Source organism: Aythya fuligula, chromosome 32 (assembly GCF_009819795.1).
Source record: "Aythya fuligula isolate bAytFul2 chromosome 32, bAytFul2.pri, whole genome shotgun sequence".
Lineage (NCBI taxonomy): Eukaryota > Metazoa > Chordata > Aves > Anseriformes > Anatidae > Aythya > Aythya fuligula.
Genome location: NC_045590.1, coordinates 575,356 through 601,829, shown reverse-complemented (window position 1 = coordinate 601,829; position 26,474 = coordinate 575,356). Strand labels below are relative to the sequence as shown.

Sequence of the window (26,474 nt, the reverse complement as noted above, 5' to 3'; positions counted from 1 at the left end):
TGAGATTCATCACGCAGCACTTGCAGGGCAAGCAGGCGATCAGGCCCAGTCAGCATGGGTTTATGGAAGGCAGATCCTGCTTGACGAACCTGATTTCCTTCTATAACAAAGTGACGCGCTGGGTGGATGAAGGAAAGGCTGTGGATGTGGTCTACCTTGACTTCAGCAAGGCATTTGACACCGTCTCCCACAGCATTCTCCTCAAGAAACTGGCTGCTCTTGACTTGGACTGGCGCACGCTTCATTGGGTTAGAAACTGGCTGGATAGCGGGGCCCAAAGAGTCGTGGTGAATGGAGTCAAGTCCAGTTGGATGCCGGTCACTAGTGGCGTCCCCCAAGGTTCGGTGCTGGGGCCGGTCCTCTTTAATATCTTTATCAATGATCTGGACGAGGGCATTGAGTGCACCCTCAGTAAGTCTGCAGATGACACCAAGCTATGCGCATGTGTCGATCTGCTCGAGGGTAGGAAAGCTCTGCAGGAGGATCTGGATAGGCTGCACCGATGGGCTGAGGTCAACTGCATGAAGTTCAACAAGGCCAAGTGCCAGGTCCTGCACCTGGGGCGCAATAACCCCAAGCAGAGCTACAAGCTGGGAGATGAGTGGCTGGAGAGCTGCCAGGCAGAGAAGGACCTGGGAGTGATGGTGGATAGTCGGCTGAATATGAGCCAGCAGTGTGCTCAGGTGGCCAAGAAGGCCAACGGCGTCCTGGCTTGTATCAGAAACAGTGTGACCAGCAGGGCTAGGGAAGTGATCGTCCCCCTGTACTCGGCTCTGGTGAGGCCGCACCTCGAGTACTGTGTTCAGTTTTGGGCCCCTCGCTACAAGAAGGACATGGAGGTGCTTGAGCGGGTGCAGAGAAGGGCGACGAAGCTGGTGAGGGGCCTGGAGAACAAGTCCTACGAGGAGCGGCTGAGGGAGCTGGGCTTGTTCAGCCTGGAGAAGAGGAGGCTCAGGGGCGACCTTATTGCTCTTTACAGATACCTTAAAGGAGGCTGTTGTGAGGTGGGGGTTGGCCTGTTCTCCCACGTGACTAGTGACAGGACGAGGGGGAATGGGCTTAAGTTGCGCCAGGGAAGTTTTAGGTTAGATGTTAGGAAGAACTTCTTTACTGAAAGGGTTGTTAGACACTGGAACAGGCTGCTGTACTGGGTCTGGCTGGAATGTTAACTTTCCCGGCAGCAGCCCATTCAGTGTCGTACTCTGTACTTGTAGCTGGAACAGCAGTGTTATCACACCAGTGTTGTGTCTACTGCTGAGCAGCATTGGAACAGCATTGGGCCTTTCTCTAACCATCCTAGGGGGTGGGCAAAAAAGTGAGGAGAGAAACATCACTAGGGCAGCTGACCTAAATCAATCAAAGGGATATTCCATACCATGTGGTGTCACACTCAGCAATAAAAGGTGGAAACAGGAAGAAGAGGGGAGGGGTGGGCTCTCGTTGAGAAGACGTCGGTCCTCCTCTCGAACACCGGCTGCATGCGTTGAGGCCTTGCTTCAAGGACGTGGTCAATCATTGCTCATTTGTGGGAAGTAGAGAGTAATTTCTTTCCTCTGCACTTCCATATAGCTTTCATTTATTTTGTTTGTTTGTTTTCCTCCCTTTTTTACCTTTTTCCCTTTTACTTCCCCTTAGTTAAATTGTTTAGTTCATGGTAGTCTTTATTTAATTATTATAATTATTTCCCTTTAATTAAATTATCCTTATCTCAACCCGTGAGTTGTTCTTTGCTTTACTTCTCCCCCTCCTCATCTAAAGGAGGGGGAGTGAGAGAGCGGTTGTGGGGTTTAGCTGCCCAGCACGGTAAAACCACCACAGCTGCCCAGGGAAGTGGTGGAGTCACCATCCCTGGAGGTCTTTAAAAGATGTTTAGATGTAGAGCTTAGGGATATGGTTTAGTAGGGACTGTTAGTGTTAGGTCAGAGGTTGGACTCGATGATCTAGAGGTCTCTTCGAACCTAGAAATTCTGTGATTCTGTGTGATTCATTGGCTCCTCTATCACTGGGAAAAGGAAGCTAAGCTTTCTGTAAGCTCCTCATCTGTCCCCAGGCAGAGCTCCATGCACTCCAGATGCTCATTGACACAGAGGGCATTGCCATCTCCCCTGTCTGCCTTCCTAAAGTGCCTGTATCCTTTGATTTCATCACTCCAGTCTTGGAAGCCACCCACTATGTCTTCATAGTGGGTGGCATCCGTAATTCTGTTTGTTCCCCATATCAGGTGAGCTAGCACAGAGACATTTAAATTGGGTCCGTGATGAAGCTGTCTTACTGACTGGAGTAGCTGGAATGGCTGGAATTCCTTTGCGCTGCTTTTCAGGTGCCCTCCTGCTGATCCGTGACTCTTCTCCAGACTCTGGACATCCATTTCTAACACTGTCTTCAAGTTGGAAGGAGTATGATAGACAGAGGTTCTTCTCCCCTGGAAACTCTTGTTTAAAACCCTCTTCACCAGATTGGCGAGCCTATCACCAGAAATATTCTTCCCCTTATCTGACAGATGGGCCCCATCAGTCCCCATCAGACCAGGTTCCTCAAAGCAAGTCCTACTGTCTAAGTAGCTCTGTCTGTAGCACCAGTCCTGCACACCTCTGTTGATTTGACTGACCCTTTCAAAACCCTTCCCCTTGAGCTGGAGGACTGATGAAAATGCTACCTGTGCTACTGAGTCTTTTCTGCTGCTCCCAGGGCTCTGTAAACTCTCTTGACAGTCCCCAGACAGCTCCAGCTGCTCTGGTGCCCTCATGGAAGAGCAGCAGAAGGTAATAGTCCTTAGGATTATGAGGCTTGTCCGTTTCTTGGTGATGTGAGCCCCTGGTAAGCAGCAGACTTACTCAAGAGCAGATTGGGTCAGCAAATCAGGCTGCCTTACCCAGCTCCACACCCCTGCACTGGGTCTTTTGTTCCTTTTCCATCTGCAGGGGGTAAAACGATTCTGCAAGAACACCTCAGGCTTTAGGGGAAGACTCTTCCTCCTGCTGGTCCTTGTCATTGCTAGCTTCCACTTTCCTGCATTATTAGCAAAAATGATTAATTATGTAACTCTGCAGAGTCAGGTGTTTGGCAATCTTTCACAAAGCAAGGACACCTCTGTCTTGAATCACCATTATTTATACACAGCAAACTTGTGAGACTATCTCTTTTGCTAGTTTTAATTGGCTATTTCATCTCGCCTAACTTACCTCTTCTGAGTTTGCCCATTACAGAGGACAAAGGGTGTGTGTGTGTGTGGAGAGGAACCAAATCCCACATTAACATACATTAGTATTTTGATGGGTGTGGTTTTTAATATGTTAATGACCTTTACTGAGCTAAAGGTTTCCATAGGTCAGTCGGTCAGTCTGGAATCTTCCTGCAGCTGTTTTTTGTTTTTTTTTTTTTTTTTTAACCTTTCATCCTTTATCTCCCTTGCTTCTGCTATCTCAAGGCTACCCATCTCCCTGTTTTCTTTAAGGTTTCCTTATTTTCCCCAGGTTAAGACTACAATTGGTCCTACTAATGCAGCCCAGAACACCATTACCCTTCTATGCAGCAAGGGCACATTGCTGTCTGTTGGCCATCTTGCTGTCCACCAGGACCTCCAGGTCCTTTTCTTCTGCCAAGCTGCTTTTCCAGCTGGATGTTCCCAGCATGTCCTTGTGCCTTATATAGTTCTTCCCCAGGGGCAGGACTTTGTGCCCCATTTTTCTGATTCACCTTGGTGAAAATTCAAATTATTGAAAATTACAATAGGTTTGGGTGGTGAGAAACAAAGACATAATTGAAACAATACCCTTCCTCCACCCCTGCTTTGCCCAGGTTCAGCTTCACTCTATTATTCCCAGTCCCTCTCCCCACCACTTGGCACAGGCATATGGGGAATGAGGAACTGCAATCAGTCCTTAACGGCTGTCTGTTGTTCCTTCCTGCTCACACTTTTCCCCTCCTCCAGTGTGGGTCGTGTCCAATGGCTGTAGTCGTTTAGGATAAACCTGCCCCACACTGAGGTCATCCCCCCTATTACTCTGCCATGTAAATCCAGCACAGCCTGGCTGTTCAAACTGTTTCCCCTTTATAGAGTATTCTACCTCACTGTCCGCTGATCTAACATATACTTTGTCAGCTTGTCTACAAGGACATTAATGGGAGGCAGTGTCAAAATCCCACTAAATAATAGGTATAAAACATCATCTTTCCCCATCATCCAACAAGCTGGTCACCTCTTCATAGGAGTTTAACAGGGTAGTAAAGCATGATCCGTGCTTCGGAAATCCATGCTGACTGTTCATAAGCACATTCTTGTCTTCTGTGTGTTTGGAAGTGGTTTCCAGGAGTGTTTTCTCCATCAGCTTTCCAGGGACTGCAGTGAGGCTGCTTGGACCATAGTCACCCAGGTCTTCTTCCTATTGCCCTTCTTGAATTTAGGGGTAACATTTGCTCTCTTTCAGACTTCAGGAGCCTCTCCCAGTTGCCATGACCTTCAAAGATAATGGAGAGTGGTCTCTCAGTGACATCAGCCAGATCCCTCAGAACTTGAGGATGCAATCCATCAAGCTCCATGGACTTTTGTATGCCACATTTCTTCTAAGTGCTCCCTAACTTGGTCCTCCTCCACCAAGTGTAACATCTTCTTTTCTCTGTTCTGCCTTCACTCCTTCCTAAAGAAAATTCAACTTTGTTTCTAAGGCAACTAGAAATACTTCCTGCATTGTATTTTTCAGGAAGAAACTGCTGTGAGAAACGATATTAAGAGGAAAACCCTGTGAAAATCCACAAATAGTTAGATTCAAAGACATTACCTTCTCCAAAGGGAAAGTTACACCCTTTTCAAGCTGGTTTCTTTTAAGGGTATCTGCCAAGTCCCAAGGACAACATGCTTCCATTACCATTGTAACTTGACAGTAAAGCATCAGTCTTAGAAGAAAACGTGATCTTCAGAGTTGCACCCTGAGTTAATCTTTAACATTTCATTCTTCATTTCAGTTCCACTGTTCAGAGTTCAGTCTCTTTGATCTGAGACAGAAGATGGAGAGACCTTTCCTACCTTACAACAGGTGAAATACACATTTTATTCTGAAATAAGGTTCACTTCTGATGCTGAGCAGTGAGCATTCAGCTGGATGCATGATTGTCTTAAACTTCTTCCTAACACCAAAGTTCCTTTTGCATCTGATCGTTTACAACACAACAATGCAGCCCTCGTATGAAAGATGAAGTGTGATCTTCTGGCAGAGGAATGTCAGATTTAAACTTCAGTACCTGATTCTTTCTTTCATTTTCCTTTCCTTCTGCAGGAAGATGGTGCATAACCCACTGTCATCCTGCATGAGTTAAGGCTTAAGTTCACTTTCTCCGGCAAGAAGGTAAAACAGCTATCCGATATCATTGTTCACCTTCATACATCAAGACAGGTAAGGCGTTTCTCTTTTAACTTTTTCACTTCCTGAACAAACCAAGAATGTCAGGCTTCCATAGAGATGGAAGGGAACTGCTCTATTCCCTTCAACAAAGCTGTGCACGCAGGGGCCAACAGTCTCTTCTCTCCACCCATGTCTCCTTAAGTGTTGTCAGGGAGGAAGTGTAGGCATCAGCAGCATGTTTGCTCCTGATAGCTCTTGCAGAGAAAATGAAAGTGGGAGAAAGGGGGAGAAAGCTGAGGTATTGACTAGCCAGATGGGTTAGGTTTTGCTTCACCAAGGATTTGTCAGTTGTCTTTGGTGTATGGAAATAGCATTTATCTTGCAGCATATCTCTGAAGCGGAGGCTGCAGAGCAGGAGAAAAGGTCTATATTCCCTTTCTGAAGGGGACTGTTTGGTTCAGGGAAGCTCCTCCCTCTGTTCCTCCCCCCCACACACCCCCCCCCAGCACAGTGTCTCAGGGTAAAATAAATGCTTTGCAGAGATGTTAACAACCTCAAACTTTTCTGATTAGTTTGAATAATTAAGGTTGTCATCTTCTATGCAGTGAATATCAGGCCTTCATGAAAATGTCTTTTTTTCTTACCATTAAACCATCCATATTAAAATTCTACTGCATTCAATGAATTTGTGCATTTGATACAAGTTGCAGTGCCAAAGTTAATTTAATTTTCTATCCTTCTAGTAGAATAATGATTGTTTATCTTAAAATATGTCACACTATGTCTATTTAGCAATGCACATGAAGCCTATGGGAATTAAGACAAACTGTTGTTTTTTGTTGTGTTTCTTCTTGTTTGTTTGTTTTAAAATGGCATATAAGCATTCAGTTGGTTTTGTTCTTTGAAGTTATAAATGTTGATCTGCTAGTCAGTGAGGTTTTTTTTGGTCTCTCCTCATATAACACAATATGTGTTTTTTTAAGTCAGAGAAAACAAAAAATAACATTTGTTAGCAAAAATACCTTTGCTAAACAAAGTATCAGGTCTCAGCATTTGCTGGCTGGAACTCCTTTGTCCAGATGCTCCCATATGTGTCTGATCCTACTTTCTGCTCTCTGATGTATCCAGTCTCATCAGTACAACTCATCTCAGTTGTATTTGGGCTGGATGTATGGGGTTTCACTGAATTTCAAAAGAACTTGCAATATTCAAATGGCAATGAATACAGCTAGGAGAGAAGCTGCTTTTGTCTAAGCACAAACATCTTGTGACATTTTTGGTATTTCCAAGTCATTTGGTATTTATAATCCAGATGGCAATAGGTTTCTACAAGTCCCCCACCCAAATGCCTGTCCTAGTATTCCAGCAAGAATAATACAATCTGAAACACTTTAATCACAGCTTTTAATCACCAAACAATAGAATCACAGAATTACACAGAATCACAGAATCACAGAATTGAAGGGGTTGGAAGGGACCTCAAAAGATCATCGGGTCCAACCCCCCTGCCAAGCAGGTTCCCTAGAGCAGGTTGCCCAGGTAGGTGTCCAGACGCGCCTTAAATATCTCCAGAGAAGGAGACGCCACAACCTCCCTGGGAAGCCTGTTACAGTGCTCCGTCACCCTCACTATGAAGAAGTTCTTTAGCATGTTGGTGCAGAACTTCATGTGCTCTATCTTGTTGCCATTACTCCTTGTCCTGTCCCCAAAAACCACTGAAAAGAGGTTGGCCAAATCCCTCTGTCTCACACACCTCAGGTATTTATACACACTGATGAGATGCCCTCTCAGTCTTCGTTTCTCCAGGCTGAACAGACCCAGGTCTCTCAGTCTTTCCTCATAAGGAAGATGCTCCAGGCCCCATATCATCTTTGTGGCCCTCTGCTGGACTCTTTACAGGAGTTCCCTGTCTTTTTTGTACCAGGGAGCCAGAACTGTACACAGTACTCCAGGTGAGTCCTGAGCAGGGAAGAGTAGAGGGGGAGGATCACCTCCCTTAACCTACTGGCCACACTCTTTTTAATGCATACCAGGATCCCATTGGCCCTCTTGACCACCAGGGCACACTGCTGGCTCATGGTCAACCTGTCGTCCAGCAGGACCCCCACGTCCTTCTCTGCAGAGCTCCTCTCCAGCAGGTCATCTCCCAGGCTATAGTAGTACATGTGGTTGTTCCTTCCCAGGTGCAGGACTCTACACTTGCTCTTGTTAAACCTCATTTGGTTTCTTCCTACTAACCTCTCTAGCGTGTCCAGGTCTTGTTGAATGGCAGCACAGCCTTTTGGCATGTCAGCCACTACTCCCAGCTTTGTGTCATCAGTGTACTTGCCTCAGGTAGACGTTTTTCCCTCATCAAGTTCATCGATGATGTTGAACAAGACTGGACCCAGCACCGACCCCTAGGAAACACCGCTAGTCACAGGTCTCCAGCTGGACTCTGCACCACCAATCACCAGCCTCTGAGCTCAGCCAGTCAGCCAGTTCTTAACCCACCTTACTGTCCACTCCTCCATCCCACACTTTCTCAGCTTTGCTAGCAGGATGTCATTGGAGCCAGTATAGAAAGCCTTGTTAAAATCAAGGTAGATGGCATCAACTGCTCTCCCCCCATCTACCCAGCAGGTGATGCCATCATAGAAGACAACGAGGTTGGTCGAGCATGATTTCCCCTTGGTGAATCCATGCTGACTACTCCTTATAACCTTCTCTTCCAATTGCTTGGAGATGGCATCCAGAACAAGCTGCTCCAATACCTTTCCAGGGACAGAGGTGAGACTGACTGGCCTGTAGTTTTCTGGATCCTCCTTCCTGCCCTTCTTGAGGACTAGAGTGACATTGGCTATCCTCCAGTCTTCAGACACCTCTCCTGTTCTCCAGGACCTTTCAAAGATGATAGAGAGCAGTTCGGCAATCACTTCTGCCAACTACCTTCGCACACATGGATGCATCCCATCGGGACCCATGGATTTGTGTGCTTTGAGCCCACTCAGACACTCCCAAACCACTCCCTTATCAACAAGGGGGGAGATCTCCACTTCCCAGACTCTTTCTCCTCCCTCAAGGGTCGAGGAGTCCTGGGGGGGAGTCCTTGAAGTAAAGACTGAAACCAATAAAGCATTCAGTATCTCCACCTTCTCAGCGTCTCTTGTTACCAGGACACCCCCCTCGTTCAGCAAGGGACCCACATTATCCCTAGTCTTCCTTTTACTGTTTACATACTGAAAAGAACCCTTCTTATTATCTTTTATCTCTTTTGCAAGCCTCATCTCCAGGTGGGCTTTAGCCTTCCTTGTCGTGTCCCTGCAGGCCCTGACAACATTTGTATACTCCTTCCAAGAGGACAGGACCTTTTTCCACATTTCATAGATCTTCCTCTTCCTTTCGATCTTGTCGATGAGCTCCTTGCTCATCCACACAGGTTTCCTTCCCCCCTTCCATGATTTCCTACTCTTAGGGATGCACCGATCCTGAGCTTGGAAGAAGTGTTATTTAAATGTAGCCCAGCTCTGACATGCACTCTTGCCTTCTAGCAACCTAGCCCATGAGATACCCCCAAGCAGGTCCTGGAAGAGGTCGAAATTGGCTCTTTGGAAGTCCAGGGTAGCAATTCTGCTTTTTGTCTTACTTCTTTTACCAAATTCCATCTTGAACTCCACCATCTTATGGTTGCTGCATCCCAAGATGCCCCCAACCTTCACATCCCTAACAATCCCATCCCTGTTGGTAAGAGTAAGGTCCAGAAGTACCCTCTCCTCATCGGCACCTCCACCATCTGCATCAGAAAATTGTCTTCAATGCATTGTAGGAACCATTTGGATTGTGCGTGTCTGGCTGAGTTGCTTACTCAGCAGATGTCTGGATGATTGAAGTTCCCCATGAGAACCAGCGCCCATGATTGTGAGGCTACCTCCAGCTGCTTGTAGAAGGCCTCATCGACCTTCTCCTCCTGATCAGGTGACCCGTAGTACACCCCCACAACTGTGTCCTCCATACCAGCCTACCCCTAAATTCTCACCCACAAGCTCTGGACTTGTCCTTCACCCTCCTCCAGGTGGAGCGGGGTACACTCTAATTGCTCCCTCACAGAAAGGGCAACACCACCCCCTTGCTTCCTCAGCCTGTCTTTCCTAAAAAGGACATAACCCTCCATGACAGCATTCCAGCCATGTGAGCTGTCCCTCCACGTCCCTGTGATTGCAATGAGATCTTGGCCCCATGACTGAACACAGATCTTGAGCTCATCCTGTTTATTTCCCACATTTCGCACTTTGGTGTACAGGCATTTTAGGGAAGCAGCAGGCACAGTTACCCCTAGAGGGACACAAGAAGATTCCGGATGGAATATCAGAATTGTTACCTCCTCTGAGGAACCCTCAGATGATCTTATGGGACAACTCAGAGGTTTTTCCATACTATCTTCAACAGTGACACCAGTGACAACATCCCCCAGCCCTTCTCTGTCACTTTTAGCTCTCCTCCCTTCCCCCATCAAACCTAATTTAAAGCCCTGGTAATTAGCCCAGAGAGCTTGCTCCCCAACACACTTGTGACCCACTTACTGAGTTGAAGTCAGCAGCCCACACACCTGGCTTCTCAGAGGCCTGCCCATGATCAGAATACCCAAATCCTTGGTCTAGACACCACCCGCTCATTCACCTGTCCTGTTCTCCTTCTTCTTTCTGGGTCCTGGTCACCCAGAGGGAGGACAGAGGAGAACACTACCTGCGCCCTTGATTCCTTCAACAACCTTCCCAAGGATGCAAAGTCCTTTTTAATATTCCTAATTTTTCTAGTTGCAGCTTCCTAGGATCCAACCTGAATGACAACAGGAGGATAGTAATCCTCCGGTTTAACAAGCTGTGGCAGAGCCTTCCTAACGTCTCTGACACATGCCCCAGGAATACAGCACATCTCTCTGGATAGGTTATCTGGGTGACAAATAGGAGCCTCAGTGCCCCTCAGCAAGGACACCTCCTTTGAGGAGATGAGGAGATGCAATGCTCTCATCTCTAGGCAAGGTTAATCCCTTTCCCATATTAGGTCTCTAAATTAATGTCTTCAATAACATTTTCTAGTTTCTTGTGTGCCTATTATCTGTAAAGAGTCAATTTCGTTTATCTCAAATCCCATGAAAACTCCTGGAGAGTGGCAAGAGCAAGATTCAGCATCGATGAAGTTGATGAACATTTATGAAATTTAGTGCCAGTTGCAGTGTCACATTCAATGGCCTGACCTACCTGTGAAGTTCATGGGGATGTGGACAATATACTTAACAGTGTCATCTCATTCTGTGGTGCAAACATGATCTTTAGCTTCTTGGATGACCTGGGAACCAAAAGAGCCCATTTCACTCCATGTACCACAGACTGAAGGGCTACCCACTCTAAGAAAAAAAAATACAGAATATTGAACTATGGCAAAGTAGTAAAGATACCATACCAAAACTGTTGCTATGGGGACCGAGACAGTGACAGTCAACCATGTACTGGAAATGTCAAACTCCACAAAAAAGCCAGAGACCAGAGAAGAGTATGTTTTCTAGCACAGGGCACCAAAGTTGACCCTGGTGCAGCCCTAAATTATCTCAGGTTTGTGTCAGTGCTGAATGTGGTTAGCTGTGTCAATTAGTTACATGAAATCTTGTGTGAAGTTGAAAGAGAGGTTCTGATTTCACTCTGAAGTCTGATTGTTTCAGGGAGCCGTGTCTTCATGATAGCAAAGAGGACAGTTTCCCCTTCCTGTAAACCTTTGTACGGAAGCTGCTAAACACCATTTCTTCCCTCTTTCTTTACCCATCTCATAACATGGACAAAGAGACTTGTGAAACTCAGACCAGAGATTTAAATTGGTGTGTTAATTCATGTGTTCATCAAATTTTGCAGAAAACAGTGTGGGCTGGGTTGTATTTTTCTGTTTCTTGCATACACTCTCATAACCTTCTGGGAGCATGGTAGGCTGCAAGAAATTCTCAGAAGCTGAAATTTAAATTGAGACATCTGGACAGCAATAGGTTTTCCTGGCATTTAAACTCACCTGCTTGAGTGCATTGGAAGGTGTGTTAGTGCAATTTAAGAAATGTCCTGTGTTTAGGACAGATTTCCCTTCTATTATACTTACCTTCTGTGTCTTTTTCAGGTCAGCTGAATTATCATTCTACATATGTAACTGCAGTCATGGAGCAGAAGAATTGGCTTTTGTTCACCGTGGCACTGCTAGCAGCCACCCCCATCTCATCAGGTAACACTTACATAATCTCTTTTAATTCCTGAGGGATTAAAGTCTGCAGGTGATAAGAAATGCACAAGCTGAAGTTCATGGTCTCCTGAGACTTCCTCTTAACTCCAAAAGAGCCAGAGCTGCCCTGTCAGTATGTCGTTTTGGAATTTTCCTCTTTCCAGCCTGAGTTTATATTCTTTGTTGGAGATGAGGTAGCCCTAACCCAACCCAGCTCTGTCACATCTGCCCTTGCCAAAGCAGCAAGAGCACTTCCAAGTCTACATGGGCAGTTTCCATTGACACAGCTGCCTCACTGCTGCTGACATAGGTTGGAAAGGGCCATGGCAGGCTAGAAAGTTGGACAAAATGTTTCTGTACATTCTTTTAAGCAATTTTGTTGTTGTTGTTGTTGTTATTTTTCCTCCAAATAATCCCCACTTATTCCACTTTTAAGAGCCTATTTTCTCCATACTTTTCAACACTTTGGGCTTCCACTTTTCCAGTGTTCATTTTGCTCCAGAGAAAAGAAAAAAGAAAAAGAAAAAAGAAAAAAAAAAAAAAAAGAGAGTGAGAGAACAAATGAGTAAATATTACAAAGATAATGAAATGAAATGAAATGAAATGAAATGAAATAAAATAAAATAAAATAAAATAAAATAAAATAAAATAAAATAAAATAAAATAAATACATTTTATTTAATCTATAAATATGTTAGCAAACATGCTAACAGTTTTCCTCATATCATTAAAAATGCTTTCCAGATGTTATTCCAGTGGACAACAGTCATTTCCCCAAAGGACCACATAGGCTCTTTTTCTTTTTCTTTTTCTTTTTCTTTTTCTTTTTCTTTTTCTTTTTCTTTTTCTTTTTCTTTTTCTTTTTCTTTTTCTTTTTCTTTTTCTTTTTCTTTTTCTTCTTCGTCTTCTTCTTCTTCTTCTTCTTCTTCTTCTTCTTCTTCTTCTTCTTCTTCTTCTTCTTCTTCTTCTTCTTTCTTTCCCTCCCTCCCTTCCTTCCTTCCTTCCTTCCTCCCTCCCTGCCTCCCTCTCTTTCTTTCTTTCTTTCTTTCTTTCTTTCTTTCTTTCTTTCTTACATTTCTGTTCTGATGTATTGCTTCATGGTCTTTTCAGATTTAACTGAAAAGAGAATAGTCTCTAATGAAGATTTCCAACTTGCAAGTGCTACCCATTCTCTGCAGCAGGCATAAATATCCCAGTTCTCTTTGCCTTTTATACTGGTACCTTTTCTGATGGATTTCAGGCAGGTGTTTACTCAAGTTTGGTTCCTACAGAAAATTTCGAGGTCATCTCTCCCCCCAATGTGTTGGGGGTTGTTGGCCTGGACACAGTTCTTCCCTGCAATGTCACTTCCATGAAACCATTGTATGACATTGAAGTTCAGTGGAAGAAAATCACAGATGGGCGTATAGAAGATGTCTACATATGGAGGAACACAGTTAACAAACCAGGGCAGAAATACGTGGGGAGGACTGAATTGCTAAAAGATGGACTTGCCGCTGGGAATGTGTCCCTAACACTGAAGAATGTGCTGCCGGCAGATGAAGGAACGTACAGCTGCATTGTGAATTCCAAGGACTGGAGTGCTGACACAACCACCGTGCTCAGCATTGCAGGTTGGAGATTTTGTGGGCTGGATTATGAAAGGAAGAGGGTTTTTACAGAAGGAAAAAAGCTATTCAAAAGTACACTGCCCCCAGCTGATCTCCCCTCATATGATCCACCATGTAATATGACCAGTCATATGATCCAGTGGGCCACATGACACCCAAATTGTGATGTGATTTAATTCTTTAATTCAGAGCCACTGAGAGACTGAGAGGTTGGCAAGAGGCTGGGAAGAGTTCAATCCATGTGCCACTCACTGTACAGGAGGCAATTAGGGGCACTAGCAACCTGGGCAGCCCAAGGAGGGTCACTTTTATTTTTAGGCAAGGAAGGAGCTTTAAACTCTCATAGCATAAAGTGCTTCCTTGAGTCTCTTGAGAGACTTCACCATACATGTTCAAAACTGGTTGCATTACATGGAGAAGTGGAGTATGCGGGGATAGCTTGATAAGACGGCCAAGAGATCAGGGTGAGTTCCTATGCAGGGTTCATCCCTGCTCTCAGCTTTACTGTGATAAGTGTAGGCTTAGCTAGCTGCAGTAATCACTGTTGGGGAGATGTGAGACCACATGATGGGGCACAACAACCCCAAGCAGCTCTACAGGCTGGGAGATGAGTGGTTGGACAGCTGCCTGACAGAGAAGGACCTGGGAGTATTGGTTGATAGTCAGCTGAATATGAGCCAGCAGTGTGCTCAGGTGGCCAAGAAGGCCAACAGCATCCTGGCTTGTATCAGAAACAGTGTGGCCAGCAGGTCTAGGGAAGTGATTTTCCCCCTGTACTCTGCTCTGGTGAGGACACACCTCAATTACTGTGTTCAGTTTTGGGCCCCTCACTATAAGAAGGACATGGAGGTGCTTTGAGAGAGTCCAGAGGAGGGCAACAAAGCTGGTGAGGGGGTCTGGAGAACAAGTCTTATGAGGAGTGGCTGAGGGAGCTGGGATTGTTCAGCCTGGAGAAAAGGAGGCTGAGGGGCAACCTTATCGCTCTCTATAGCCACATTAAAGGAGGCTGTAGTGAGGAGGAGCTTGGTCTATTCTCCGACCTGGTGACAGGACGAGGGAGAATGGGCTGAAGTTGTGCCAGGGGAGGATAAGGCTGGATGTTACGAGAAACTTCTTTACTGAAAGGGTAGTTACATGTAGGCATTGGAATGGGCTGCCAAGGGAAGTGGTGGAGTCACCATCCCTGGAGGTCTTTAAAAGACATTTAGATGTAGAGCTTAGTTATATGGTTTAGTGAAGGACTTGTTAGTGTTAAGTCAGAGGTTGGACTAGGTCATCTTGAAGGTCTCTTCCAACCTAGATGATTCTGTGATTCTGTGATTCTGTATGATAGACACATAAGTCCCCACCTATTGTGCTGGTGTGAAAGTTTGCCCTGTCTTCATGGACAGTAGGCATAATCTGTGTGTGGGAAAGTAATGTCACATGAAGCCAGTCAGCCTAGACTTGCTGATTGAAAACATCATCTCCTCATCCAAAAGTGGCTAGATAAGCTTTAAGGATAGGCAAGAGAAAGAGGTCCCAGCTGGTGTCCATTTCCTACTATCAACCAGGAAATATCTCTACAAAGTCCAGCTTGGACTCAGGGGTCTGACTAAGATATGCATGTGGTGCATCCCACACCCTCATACTAGAGCAGTTTTGGTGCAGTCCCTATACAGCAATCATCAATACCCACTCCTTCATGCTAGCATGAACTGGATAGATGCCAGGGAAAAAGCTGTGCATGCTTTACAGTTTTTATGTTTTCTTCTTTCCACTTCCTCAAAACTGGACCAGTGTCATACAGATTCTGTAACAGCAGTAACAGATTCTTTTTGTAAGCAAAAGGTATAAAGACAAACAGCTTCTCTCTGCCAGGTAGGGAGCTGAGAGGCAGACCCATCCAGCATTGTGTCTTTTTCTTAGCCAAGGACAAGCTGGCATACATAGCAGAGAGGATCTGTGATCCCAGGGGACCATTTCAAGGTCTAGGCTAAGTACTAAAAGAAACTGGCAGGAAATGGGGCCAAACTCTCTATTAAACAAGAGCTGTAAATCCCAGGTAGAGATGCTTTTTGTGGAAACACTCTCCTCTCACTAACAAACTCTTGCTTTTAAGGTACCAATGAAGTATTCTTTGAAATATTGGGCCCCCGAGGACAAGGTATTGAGCTTGCCTGCAGATCACATGGATGGTTCCCCAAACCCACTGTCGAGTGGGTTGTTCGGAATAAGCAGATGCTGTCTCCAGACACTGAAATACATCAGGACAGCAAGGAGCTCTTCAGTGTGCTGAGCCGAGTCACAATTACAGGACAGGAAGTGGAAGAAGTCACCTGTCAAATCCAGAACAACATGGCACAGGCTGAGAAAACTACTGTGCGCCTCTCAAGTGAGTCATACCTGTGGTGGTTTTACTTACCTGGGCAGCTGAGTTCCACCACAACAGCTCTCTCTCACTTCCCCTCCTCAAAGGGAAAGGGAAAGAAAATATGATGAAAAGGCTGAAGGGTAGAGATAAGAGCAGGGAGATCACTCAGTGTCCTGAGAAGCCTTTGCTATAACGATATCCTTTGTCCTAGAAGCTCTGTAAGGTGCTTTCCAGTGCCAGCGAAGTTAATAGGTCCAGCTAGAAGACAGAAGCTGGATCCAGCTGGAAGATAGTCCAGCTAGATGGATCACAAACCACCATGCCCAACTGCAGGCTGGACAGGCTGTAGTAAGGAAAGGGAAGGGTTCTTCTTGGCCTGAATGCTGTACAAGTCTCTAGAGAAGGCGGGCTCTGCCCCAGAAGGTAGGGTTTGTGGCTATTTCTTACATCAGTTCTAAGGGAACTCTTGGGTAAGTACTCTTTAAAAAGGTTAGATGCCCAAGGGACTGGTGAAAAACACTATCCCGGGAGTCCCAGATCATTGCTCATCCATCCACACATTTCTGTAACACTTATCACAGCTCAGATGAATTAGCTTGTCTTTATAGACACTTGTAACCTCTGTGATCCAGAGGAAAAATGCCTGATAATTTTAGGGTAGAATTCTATTCTCCATCTTTTTCCGAAAGCTGAGATTTTGATCTGAATAAGTCAACTCAGCTCTGTAGTTCCTGGAGAAGTACTGACATGATCCCAAAGTGATTCCTCCTGATTGATTCCTCCTGATTGCACATTGCAAGATGAAACTCAAAGATTTTTCTTTTCAAAGGTGCTGCTTTTCCACATACATCTGCATGGATCCATGCATTCTGGATACTATTGACTTTAACTCTTCTTATAAGTGCTGTGAGTGCTCTTCTTTTATTTAGAGGTAAGATTATTTTTATTTTTATTTTTTTGCCTCAGTGAAACCTATTGAAGACAAAGTGGTCATTGAACAAAACAAAAGAGCTTGGCCCTTCATCCATACCATGCTAGGCACCTGTGGGTGTAGATACATCTGCACAGAGACACGCCACAAGATGTGCAAGTCTGCACTCAGCTGGTAGTGTGGCCACAGTCCTGCTGCTGTGCAAAGTGGCCTTTATTTCAGTTTCCCCTGCCTGACCCCATCACACTAAAGTGTTCAAACCAGTCGGAGTTCAAGGTAGGGAGTGGAGATTGTTTATTTATCATAAGTTGCAAAATTTAAAGAAGCTAAGCCCAATACTCCAAATCTTTACATTGTACCTAAGCTGGAATCTTCAAAGAATACTTGGTAATACATTATGGCCAATAACAGAGTGGAAAAGAATGTAAAATAAAATAAAATAAAATAAAATAAAATAAAATAAAATAAAATAAAATAAACCCACTATAATTTCATAAAAAATGACATGGTTCAACTAAATACAAGTTATTTGTTTCTTCTACTCCATCCCCAGCATGATGTGCTTATACAACCCCCTGTGATACCCAACATGCTATGACCTGCCCCCAGTCAAATTCAGATATTTTTTTCACATACAACCTACATATGATCTTCAGATATTTCCTCTGTTCTTCATTATTTCATTTGCTTCTTTGAACATTACAGCAAAACAGAGGACCTCTAAGAAAAAAAAAGTTGTAGAAGAGACTTTTGAAAATCAAGGTAAGGGAGATCTCCATCTCTAAGTACCCACTTCAACAATCAGTCACAGTTTCCATCTGTCTTTCATCTGGAAAGAGATTTCTTTGCATTCACAGAAGAAAGCTACTATACTTGTGCTCTTATCTCAGCTGAAGAGTTGGTTAAAATATGAAAAACATTTACTTTCCTAGGAGCCTTTTAGACTCACTAGCTTGCACAGGAAGATGTCAGTTCCTTTCCCTGGACATTTCCCTATGGTGTGCCTTGAAATTCCTTCTGCTGTCATCCCTTCATCTAGCACAAGCACAAAGAACGCAACCCTCTGAACAGCTCAGAGCCCTTTTCCCAAGTCCCCAACTGACCAGGGAAGGATGTCTTAATTCCCAGTATCTGAAAGCACTGAGGGAACCTGAAACCTCCTTGCATTAGTGGGTAACAGAAGAGAGAGTGCAGGCATCAGGAGGGGGCATCTCCATCTGTCTACAGGACTGAGGGACTGAGTGTTCTGAGGCTGACCTCTGTTAGGGCTATGACCATCTCTTTCGCATCAGTTTTCAATTCTCTGTGAGGAGTCTTATGGATCTCAAGCCATTACTCAATGTCTAACATTTGTGTTTTTTTCCCTTGCTGTACAGAATCTGAGAAAATGACATCAAATGCAGGTACACTAAAATTAATCTCTCCACACTGAGAAAGTCCCACTCCAGTTTTCCCAAGTTTATGTAGTCATTATCCTTTAGCCTTTCTCCCAGGCCAGGCATCCACCCTTCCTCACTGTGGACCTCCTCCAATCTGCCCTTTCCTTTCACATCCTCTTTTTCATTCCCATAACAAGTTTACACTAAAGAAATTGTGGGCAAGGCATCTGCAGAACAAAATCCATGCCTGCAGCCATCACTAGAATTCACCTCACAAAAATGGAGTGGGTGTAGGCTTATCTAGCTCACTCAGGGTACCATGCTCAGAAGGGGAAATCACTTCACCGTCCCTTCAGGCCATGCATATCTGATGCAGAAATATCTGAAATGTCTTCTTCAAATCCTCAACACAGAAAGCAAAGATGTTTTTATCTTTTTTCTCTTGCAGATTATGACTCACTGCAGGCTCGATATGGTAAGAGACCAATTATGGGAGAAAATAAATAGTGTGTTGCCACTATTGTGGAAAACATACATAGATACAAACTGTCTGTGTCCTGATGCTCTAGGCAGATGTTAGTGAGAGATGAAGTCCAGTTATCTGGCCTTGTGGTCATTATTCTTCTCCCTGGGTATCTCTCAGTACCTAGTAGTGGTAGCTCCCTCTCACTGACCAAGCACTTAACAGTCCATGTTTCTCTTTCAGATACAATAAACAGAGAACTAGGTAAGTCAAGGCATCTTCCTTTTCTCTGTCTCTTTAAATACAAGTCTGTCAGTGGTTAGGAGCCACACCTTCCACTGATCACACAGTCCTAGCAAAACACTGTACTCCAGACAGTGAGCTCCTCTTTGAGGGCTCAGAGGGACGCAATGGGGACTCCAAATGACAATGAATTATTATCCACCATTTCCCATATCAGTCAGCATGCTGCAGGATTAGAGAACTTGTCCCTAAGCTGCCTGATATATTTGGGGGGCACTCGGGGCATATAATGCAAGTCCTGAGGGCTAGACCACTACATACACGTGTGAAGGCCATGCTCAGCTCCTATGGAGCTTCTCCTTTGTCCCATATCACAAGCTTTCCTCAGTGGCAGGCCTGGGCCAATGCCAGGACAGAAGGTTTACTCCTTTGCTTGTGAGGTACCTCAGGCATGGCAGACCACTGCTCCACAAATGTGGAAGGGACATGGATCCAGCATGGGCATTTTGGCCTTTGAATACAGCCTCTGCTTTTGATTTGTGTTTTCTTTTTTTTTAAACAGAGTTCAGACGGGCTCGAAGCTACATGGGTAAGTTTGTGGGCATGTAATCTGACAGAAGGGTTAGAAGCAAAGTCAAAGTGTCAAAGCTTGAAGCAAGTCCCCTTGTTCCTTCTGGAACAAGCTGGCCAAAACACTGCTGAGCAGTGGCAAATGGACAAGGGTTGGTATCTCCCTTGGTTTTAGCTACACCCATGGTATGGGTCCCACAGTACTGAACCATGAGCAGCCAACTTGGAAATGAAGTTGTCATTCCTTGCTTGCCAGGAAATTGGCATCGCCCTCAGGCTAGAAGCCATGTTTGAACTCCAACATGACCTGGCAGCAGAGCTCTATTTCTAAAGCTCACTCTAAAAGACAACAGGTCCTTCTCCTCATAAGGATGTCGATGTCTGGGATTCTCTGCTATTTGTAACTAATGACTCCTCCTCTGTCATTCCAGTGCCCATCACCCTGGATGTAGCACGGAAACACCCTGAGCTCGCCCTGTCCCCTGACAAGAGGACAGTCCATCATGAGCCTTCTGATCAGGGTTCCATTATCAAGTGCCAGCTTCCCATCGTGGTGGGCAGGGAAGGCTTTGCCTTGGGGCGGCATTACTGGGAGGTGCAGGTGTGGGATGGGCTGGACTGGGAGGTGGGGGTACTGACAGAGACTGTGAGGGACACTCTGATAGGAGAGAGCTGGCAGGAGCTTCCTAAGCATGGAGTCTGGTCACTGAGAAGGGAGAAAGGAAAGTTCTGGCCTGAGGAAGCCAATAATGTGATGCATCAGAATACTGCCCCACTAGCAGCGGTTGGGCTTGACCTGGACTTAGAACAGAACACACTCTCCTTCTACAATGCTGGGGTTTCAGGACGTATCCTGGAAGTCTCCATCGAACCATCAATGAAACTGTACCCTTTCCTCAAACCAGGTCTTGGTAAGGTAGGAGAGAAGGGGAAACCCCTCTCCATCAACCACAACACAGGGTGGGACTACCCACAAAAAATGCAGCACGACATGGTACGTAGAAATCTGACCTGAGCTGCAATGATTCTTCTGGTCTCCATGGAGAGGGAGAAAGGACAGAGAAGCAGAGCAGATCATTGACAGACCTGCTTGGTTCCACTCAAACTCTGTCAGTGGCAGAGAAGCCTGGACTGGCAAATTCAGAAAGAGCAGGAAGTATACTTGTGCTTGTCATTTGAAATGCCATCAACCCCCAGGAGCAACACCTGGACCTATCAAACAAGGAAATGCACTCACACCTTCTGCAGCAACCAGTTTTTGCTATTCCTTTGTCTTTGCACTCCATGTTCCTCTTCATTAAACAGAAAATGAAATAAGAAAGAGTGATTTTTCCTGTGATGCTGAGTGCTCTCATGTTCTGTCTTTCTTCTTCATACTGATAATCTGCTCATCAAGGGGGATTCAAAGCCGTTCCTGCCCAGATTGTTAGGTTCCCATATAGCAACAATCTTCTGGAAATCCCTTGCAGCTAGTTAGCTGATGCTTTTTGATGCAGGAAGCACTCTTACTAGAGATCCCAGACCTCAATAAATGTAATGCTTGTTTGTTGCCTTGAGGTTCTTTCCCTGAGGGCAGCTATTCTTCTTTTGAAGTGCCTGCTTATGTTCAGCACAAGAGATAATTTCTTATTGTCTGCAGCAAGTGCACACCCCCAGATCATGAGCTTTGACTCCCAGCCCTGACAGGCACAATGCAGACCCAAGTGCAAATGTTGACAGGAGAGGCACTGTGAAGCAGTCTCCTAGGGAATCTATTTGGATTTTCACTTGTCCCAATTATTTCAGCTACCCTTCCCAGCCTGCTGTGCCCAATGGGAGGTACTGAGGATACTGCAGGAGAGGCAAGAAAAGATTATTGCTTCATAGTGAACTCTGAAGGGCAGTTGAAATGACCTATCAACAGTAACACTGATGTTGCAGCAGCCAGACTAAGACAGCAACCCAAACTGAGGGCACACAGCCTCTTTGGGCTCAAGTGGGCACACAGATGGATCCCCTGAGGGGTGAAGTGTCAGTCCAGACTGGAGACTGTACAGAGCTCCAGAATCTGGAGGCCTCCCTGGTCCCTGAGGGAAGAGAGGGCCCTGGAGCATCTTCCCTATGAAGAAAGGCTGAGAGACCTGGGCTTGTTCAGCCTGGAGAAAAGAAGACAGAGATGGCATCTCATCAATGTGTATAAATACACATAAATACAAGGTGTGGGGGACAGAGGGATTTGGACAACCTCTTTTCAGTGGTTTGTGGGGACAGAACAAGGGGTTAATGGCCACAAAATGCAGCACTGGAAGTTCCACACCAACATGCGAAAGAACTTCTTCACAGTGATGGTGTCAGAGCACTGGAACAGGCTGCCCAAGGAGGTTGTGGACTCTCCTTCTCTGGAGATATTCAAGGACCGTTTGGATGCCTACCTGGGCATCCTGCTCTAAGGAACCTGCTTTGGCAGGGAGGTTGTACCCAATGATCTCTTAAGGTCCCTTCCAACCCCTATAATTCTGTGATTCTGTGATTTCTTAGAGAAATTACCCGACCGAGCTCAAATTTTCTTGGAGGCGCCTGGTAGAGAGTTTTGCCAAGTTAAGAAACTTGATTGCTAAAGGGAGTTTGGCCATAGACAAACCAGTATCATGATTTTCCACTCTCTGTTCTCATAATCATTATATGCCTACTCTTTCCCTAAGTGAGGATCTTTCATTGTTCACCGTGTCACAGTCTTGGAAAAGTCTCTTTTGGCCTTGTTGTTCAATTTTATTTTTTTTCCCCAACAAAACAGAAAGCAAATGAAAAATCAATTCTGCTCCACACACTTTCATCTCCTTGAGCCAATAACCCTTTTGAAGATGAAGGAGCAGCTCATCTGGGAAAGCATTTCCAGGTCTTTATAGGAAAAACTAGTCATCAGGAGTAGCCGGCATGAATTCACCAAGGTGGGGGGCATGCTTGGCCAACCTGAAAGTCTTCTATGATGAAATGACTGTCCTGGTGGATGAGGGGAAAAGCACACATCTTGCCTGCCTCTTCCTCAGGAAGGCCTCTGACACTGTCTCACCTAAGATCCTCATAGAGAAGCTCTTGATATCTGGGCTAGATGAGCAGACAGTGGGGTGGACTAAGAACTGCCGGAATGGTGGAGCCCTGAGGGAGGTGGTGTAAAGCTTAAATGAAGGTGACTAAAAAGTGGTATACCCCAGGGGTTCAAACATAGTCCATATCCATTCAACATGTGCATTACTCTCAGGATGCTGGGGCAGAGGTTATCCTCAGCAAGTGTAGTGGGTTTATGTGGAACAATTTTGGTAGCGGGGGTGGTGGCAGTGGGGGGTGGCTTCTGTGAGAAGAATCCAGAAGCTGCCCCATATTGGATAAGGGACCCGCTGCTGACCAGAGCCGTGCCAATAAGCGTTATTGTTTGCACCTCTGTGAGAGCATATTTAAGAAAGGAGGAAAAAAAAAATACTCTGCTACACAGCAGCTTGGAGAGAGAAAAGAGTGAGAAAAAGCCTTGTAGACAACAAGATCTGTGCAGAAAGAGGGCAGGAGGTGCTCCAGACATTGGAGCAGAAGTTCCCCTGCATCCTGTGGTGAGGACCATGGTGAAGCAGGTTGCCTCCCTGCAGCTCACGGAATACCATGGTGGAGCAGGGTTCCATGCTGCAGCCTGTGGAGGAGACCATGGTACAGTAGGTTCTGGGCTAGAGCAGTAGCCTGTGGAAAGGAGACCACACAGGAGAAGGAGATCTGGGGAGAGCTGCTGCCCATGGGGGACTCATGTTAGAGCAGTGTGTTCCCAAGGGATGGACGCCATGGTATGGACCCATATCTGGAGCAGTTCTTGAAGAGCTGCTGCAAGTGGGAAGCCCACACAAGATCATTTTGGAAATGATGGCATCCTGTGTGAGGGACCCCACATGGAGCAGGGGCAGAGAGTGACTGAGAAGTAGCAGTAGAGACAAAGTGCTACAGACTGGAAACAACCCCCACTCCCCTGCACTGCTCGGTGGGGGGGCGGGGGGGGAGGTACAAGAGAGTGGATGGGGGGAAGGCATTTTTGGTTTCTTTCCTCTGTTTCTCACTTCTCTAGCTTGTTAGTAGTAGGCAATAAATCTTACTATCTCCCTACTCTGAGTCTGTTTCACCCATCATGATAGTTGTTGAGTGATCTCATCCTTATCTCAACCCTTAAGCCTTTTTTATTGTATTTTCTTCCCCTTCTACTTTGAGGAGGGGGAGTGAGAAAACAGCTGAGGTGGAGCCTCACCTTCACCACAGGCTTTGAGCATCCTGGTCTAGTGAAAGGTGTCCCTGTCCATGACAAGGGGGTTGGAATTAGTTGATGTGATTTTTGTTTTGTCCTGTGTTACCTGAAATGGAAGCTGTGCCCATTATTTGGCTTTGAAGTATCTACAGGCTTTTGCCACAGAAATGACAGATCACAGAAAGGTTGATGTTGGCATGTACATCTGGAGGTCATCTGATCAAATCCCACTGCTCAAGCAGGTCCACCTAAACCAGATTGCCCAGGACCGTATCTTTATATGATGATGGTTCAAGGTCAAGTTAGATGGGACCCTGGGCAACCTGATCTAAGGGGTGTCATCTCTGTCCTTGGTGCAGGATTTGTAAACAGATGATCTTTAAGATCCCTTCCAACCCAAGCCAGTCTATGGTTCTATGTTTCTATGATTCCCTGAGCTGTAACATCGCATCTGCCAAAAATACAAGAAGTTGCAACTGCCATTAATCTAAAATAAAATTGTTTTTCTCCTACTTGCAAAAGACTTTCCAGTAAACGTAGCTTTTCTTGACGCTGGTTCCTATTTATGAGATTTTAACCAGTGCATTTTAATCTAGCGCTTCCCAGCATCATCTTTCCAGGTATCTTCAGTTTCTTGCCTGCCATTGCTTCCTTGCTTCCAATGTGTGTCTTTGCTTCTTTGACCCTGACTGTAAATTTAACTTTCATAAAAATGACCCATAACCAGGCTTGGTTTTCAATGTCATGAGAATGGTGGGATTTGAAAGGTTTTGTGAGGTAAGTGATTTCTGCTCACTTTCCCATGACTATCTGCCAAGAGCTAGGGGTGATCAAAAGGATTCTCAGCATCCTGACATCTGACTGTGTGAAGTGCCTCTTGGGCTAATGATAGACTTGCCAGGAGAGGGTGTCCTAGCAGGAGGAATTCCCAACACAGAGGAAGAGAAAGACATTCTCCTTCTGCCACAAGCTCTTCTGAAAACTGTGCAAGGGAGAATTTGTACAGGTATTGTAAATTGTCAGTGTTCTTGTGGATGTATTCATTGTCTCTTGATGAGAGGAAAGGATTAAATGTATGAATCTAGAAATGGCAGGAAGGACAAAGCTTGAGAGCAAACTCATCAACATGGAAAGTTTGGCTGTCTTGATTTTCATGTGTGAATTCTGTCCTTGCTCACTAAAAGAGTAAGGTTATTTATACTTTGCAAAATTCCCCTGAACATTTTTTGGACTTGTGGTGGTTTTATGTGGGTAGGCAGCTATGTTCCACCACAGACACTCTCTCACTCCTCCATCTCAAAGAAGAAGGGGTAGAAAATACAACACAAAGAGCTCAAGATTTGAGATAAAGATGATTTAATTAAAGGGAAAAGGGAGAGAGAGAAAAAAAAAAAAAAAAAAAGAAAAAAAAGACAAAGGCCTCACAGGAGCACAGAGAGAGAACAGCAGTTACTTTCTACTTCCCACCAATGAACAATGTTCAAACACATCCTGGGAAGTAAGGCAGCAAGGCCTCAATACACATAGTGGCTTTTCAGGAGAATAGACACTACCACACTGACAGCCCCCCGCTTTTTCCCCTTTCCCACCTTTTATTGCTGAGTGCGACATTATATGGCATGGAACATCCCCTTAGTCAGTTTAGGTCAGCTGCCCTAATGATGTCCCCTCCCCATCACTAGCCAGATGATCTCTTGTGGTCCCTTCCAACCCCTACAACTCTGTGATTCTGTGATTCTGTGATTCTGTGATTCTGATAATGGCTTTGCATTTGAAACAGAAAAAAATATTATATCTCAGCTATGATCATAGCTGTCTGGCACTCCTGTGATATCCTTCCAGTGTGGCTTTGAATCCCTCTAGATCAGCAAATTACCAGTAAGAAGAAGAAAGACAGAACAACATTAGAGCACTCAGCATCACAGGAAAAATCACTCTTTCTTACTTCATTTCATATTTTTTTCCCAGCACAAGACTATATCCCAAAACAAGGAGGGTAGAACTGTATTTTCAGGAAGACTTGGTTCTGTTCATTAGAATGCTCTCCCACTCTAGAACAGTAGACCACTTTTGCACAAATATATATCACAAATATTTCAGTGACCTGAAATCCAGGTCTTCCTACAGAAGTGGATCAGAGAAGGCATAGGAAATAGTGGTGAAACCATCTTTTATGAATTAGCTTTTAGGTTTTAATTTGGTGGCAAAAAGCATGGGGTTAAATACAACTTAGTCAGAACCAAGGCTCTGGATTTCAGCCATGCATTAACTGAGCATTCTCACTTTGTCTCTTCACTTCTCATCATCATCAAACCCCTGGGCTATTTGTAGAGGCTCAGTGTCAACCTGTTTTGCAGTGGGACCTGTTGAGAAGAAAGGAAAGAGCTTCGTTTCCTGGCTGCAGTCATTATGAAAGGAAAAAGTGTACAAAGCATTCTTCTGGTGGACATTGTAAAATAACAGCTTCTTGGCTGAGATATCCAGGAAGATCCCAATCTTTCGTGGTCTACCACTCACAGTCAAACGGGTCCAAGGATCCGTGTAAGCCCAACAGTCTCGCCCATCTACCAACCCTATAGCCCAGAAGCCATTCTGAGGAGAAAGAACCAAAGTCCCTTTGCGTGTTACAGTCTTCTTGGCAACACCCAAGGTCCAGTTTCTCCTCTTTCCAACATCCACTTCCCAGTAGAGTCTCCCAGATGTATAAGCTTCCTTTGCCAACACAAAAGCATGGGAACCAAATCTCTCCTTCTTGCTGGGCACCCTTCTGATTGCACCAGTGTCAATCACACTCTTCCCGTCTTTCGACACTTGCAGCCTCGGATGAGCCGTGTCAGCATCAAGGGTGACATCAACTGCAATAATCAAGTCATTTGTTAAGTAGGAAAGGGCAAAAAGATCACTGCTTTGAAGCTTTCTCTTGGTTGACCTTTTGAATTTATTATTCTCCTACCATGTCTTGATCTCCACTCTGATAGGCCCTAGGAAGTTTCTTTGACTAGGACCCCCCGACCTTCTGCCATCCCAGATCTCCTATGTCTCATCTATGGCACACTGAGAGAGAGGCCAATATTCAGCAAATGTAACACTCATAGAG

The 26,474-nt window shown here is 45.2% G+C and overlaps 1 protein-coding gene across 1 annotated transcript; it reads left to right on the top strand.

Moving 5' to 3' along the window:
• The first annotated feature begins 2,071 nt into the window (after positions 1-2,071).
• Positions 2,072-21,753, top strand: LOC116500176 (butyrophilin-like protein 3). The gene is made up of 9 exons (XM_032205092.1): positions 2,072-2,221; positions 2,712-2,762; positions 12,814-13,186; positions 15,285-15,557; positions 18,295-18,321; positions 18,553-18,573; positions 19,115-19,141; positions 19,554-20,116; positions 21,640-21,753. Exons 1-9 carry the CDS (start codon positions 2,072-2,074, stop codon positions 21,751-21,753), a joined length of 1,599 nt encoding a protein of 532 aa, XP_032060983.1.
• The last annotated feature ends 4,721 nt before the right edge of the window (positions 21,754-26,474 follow it).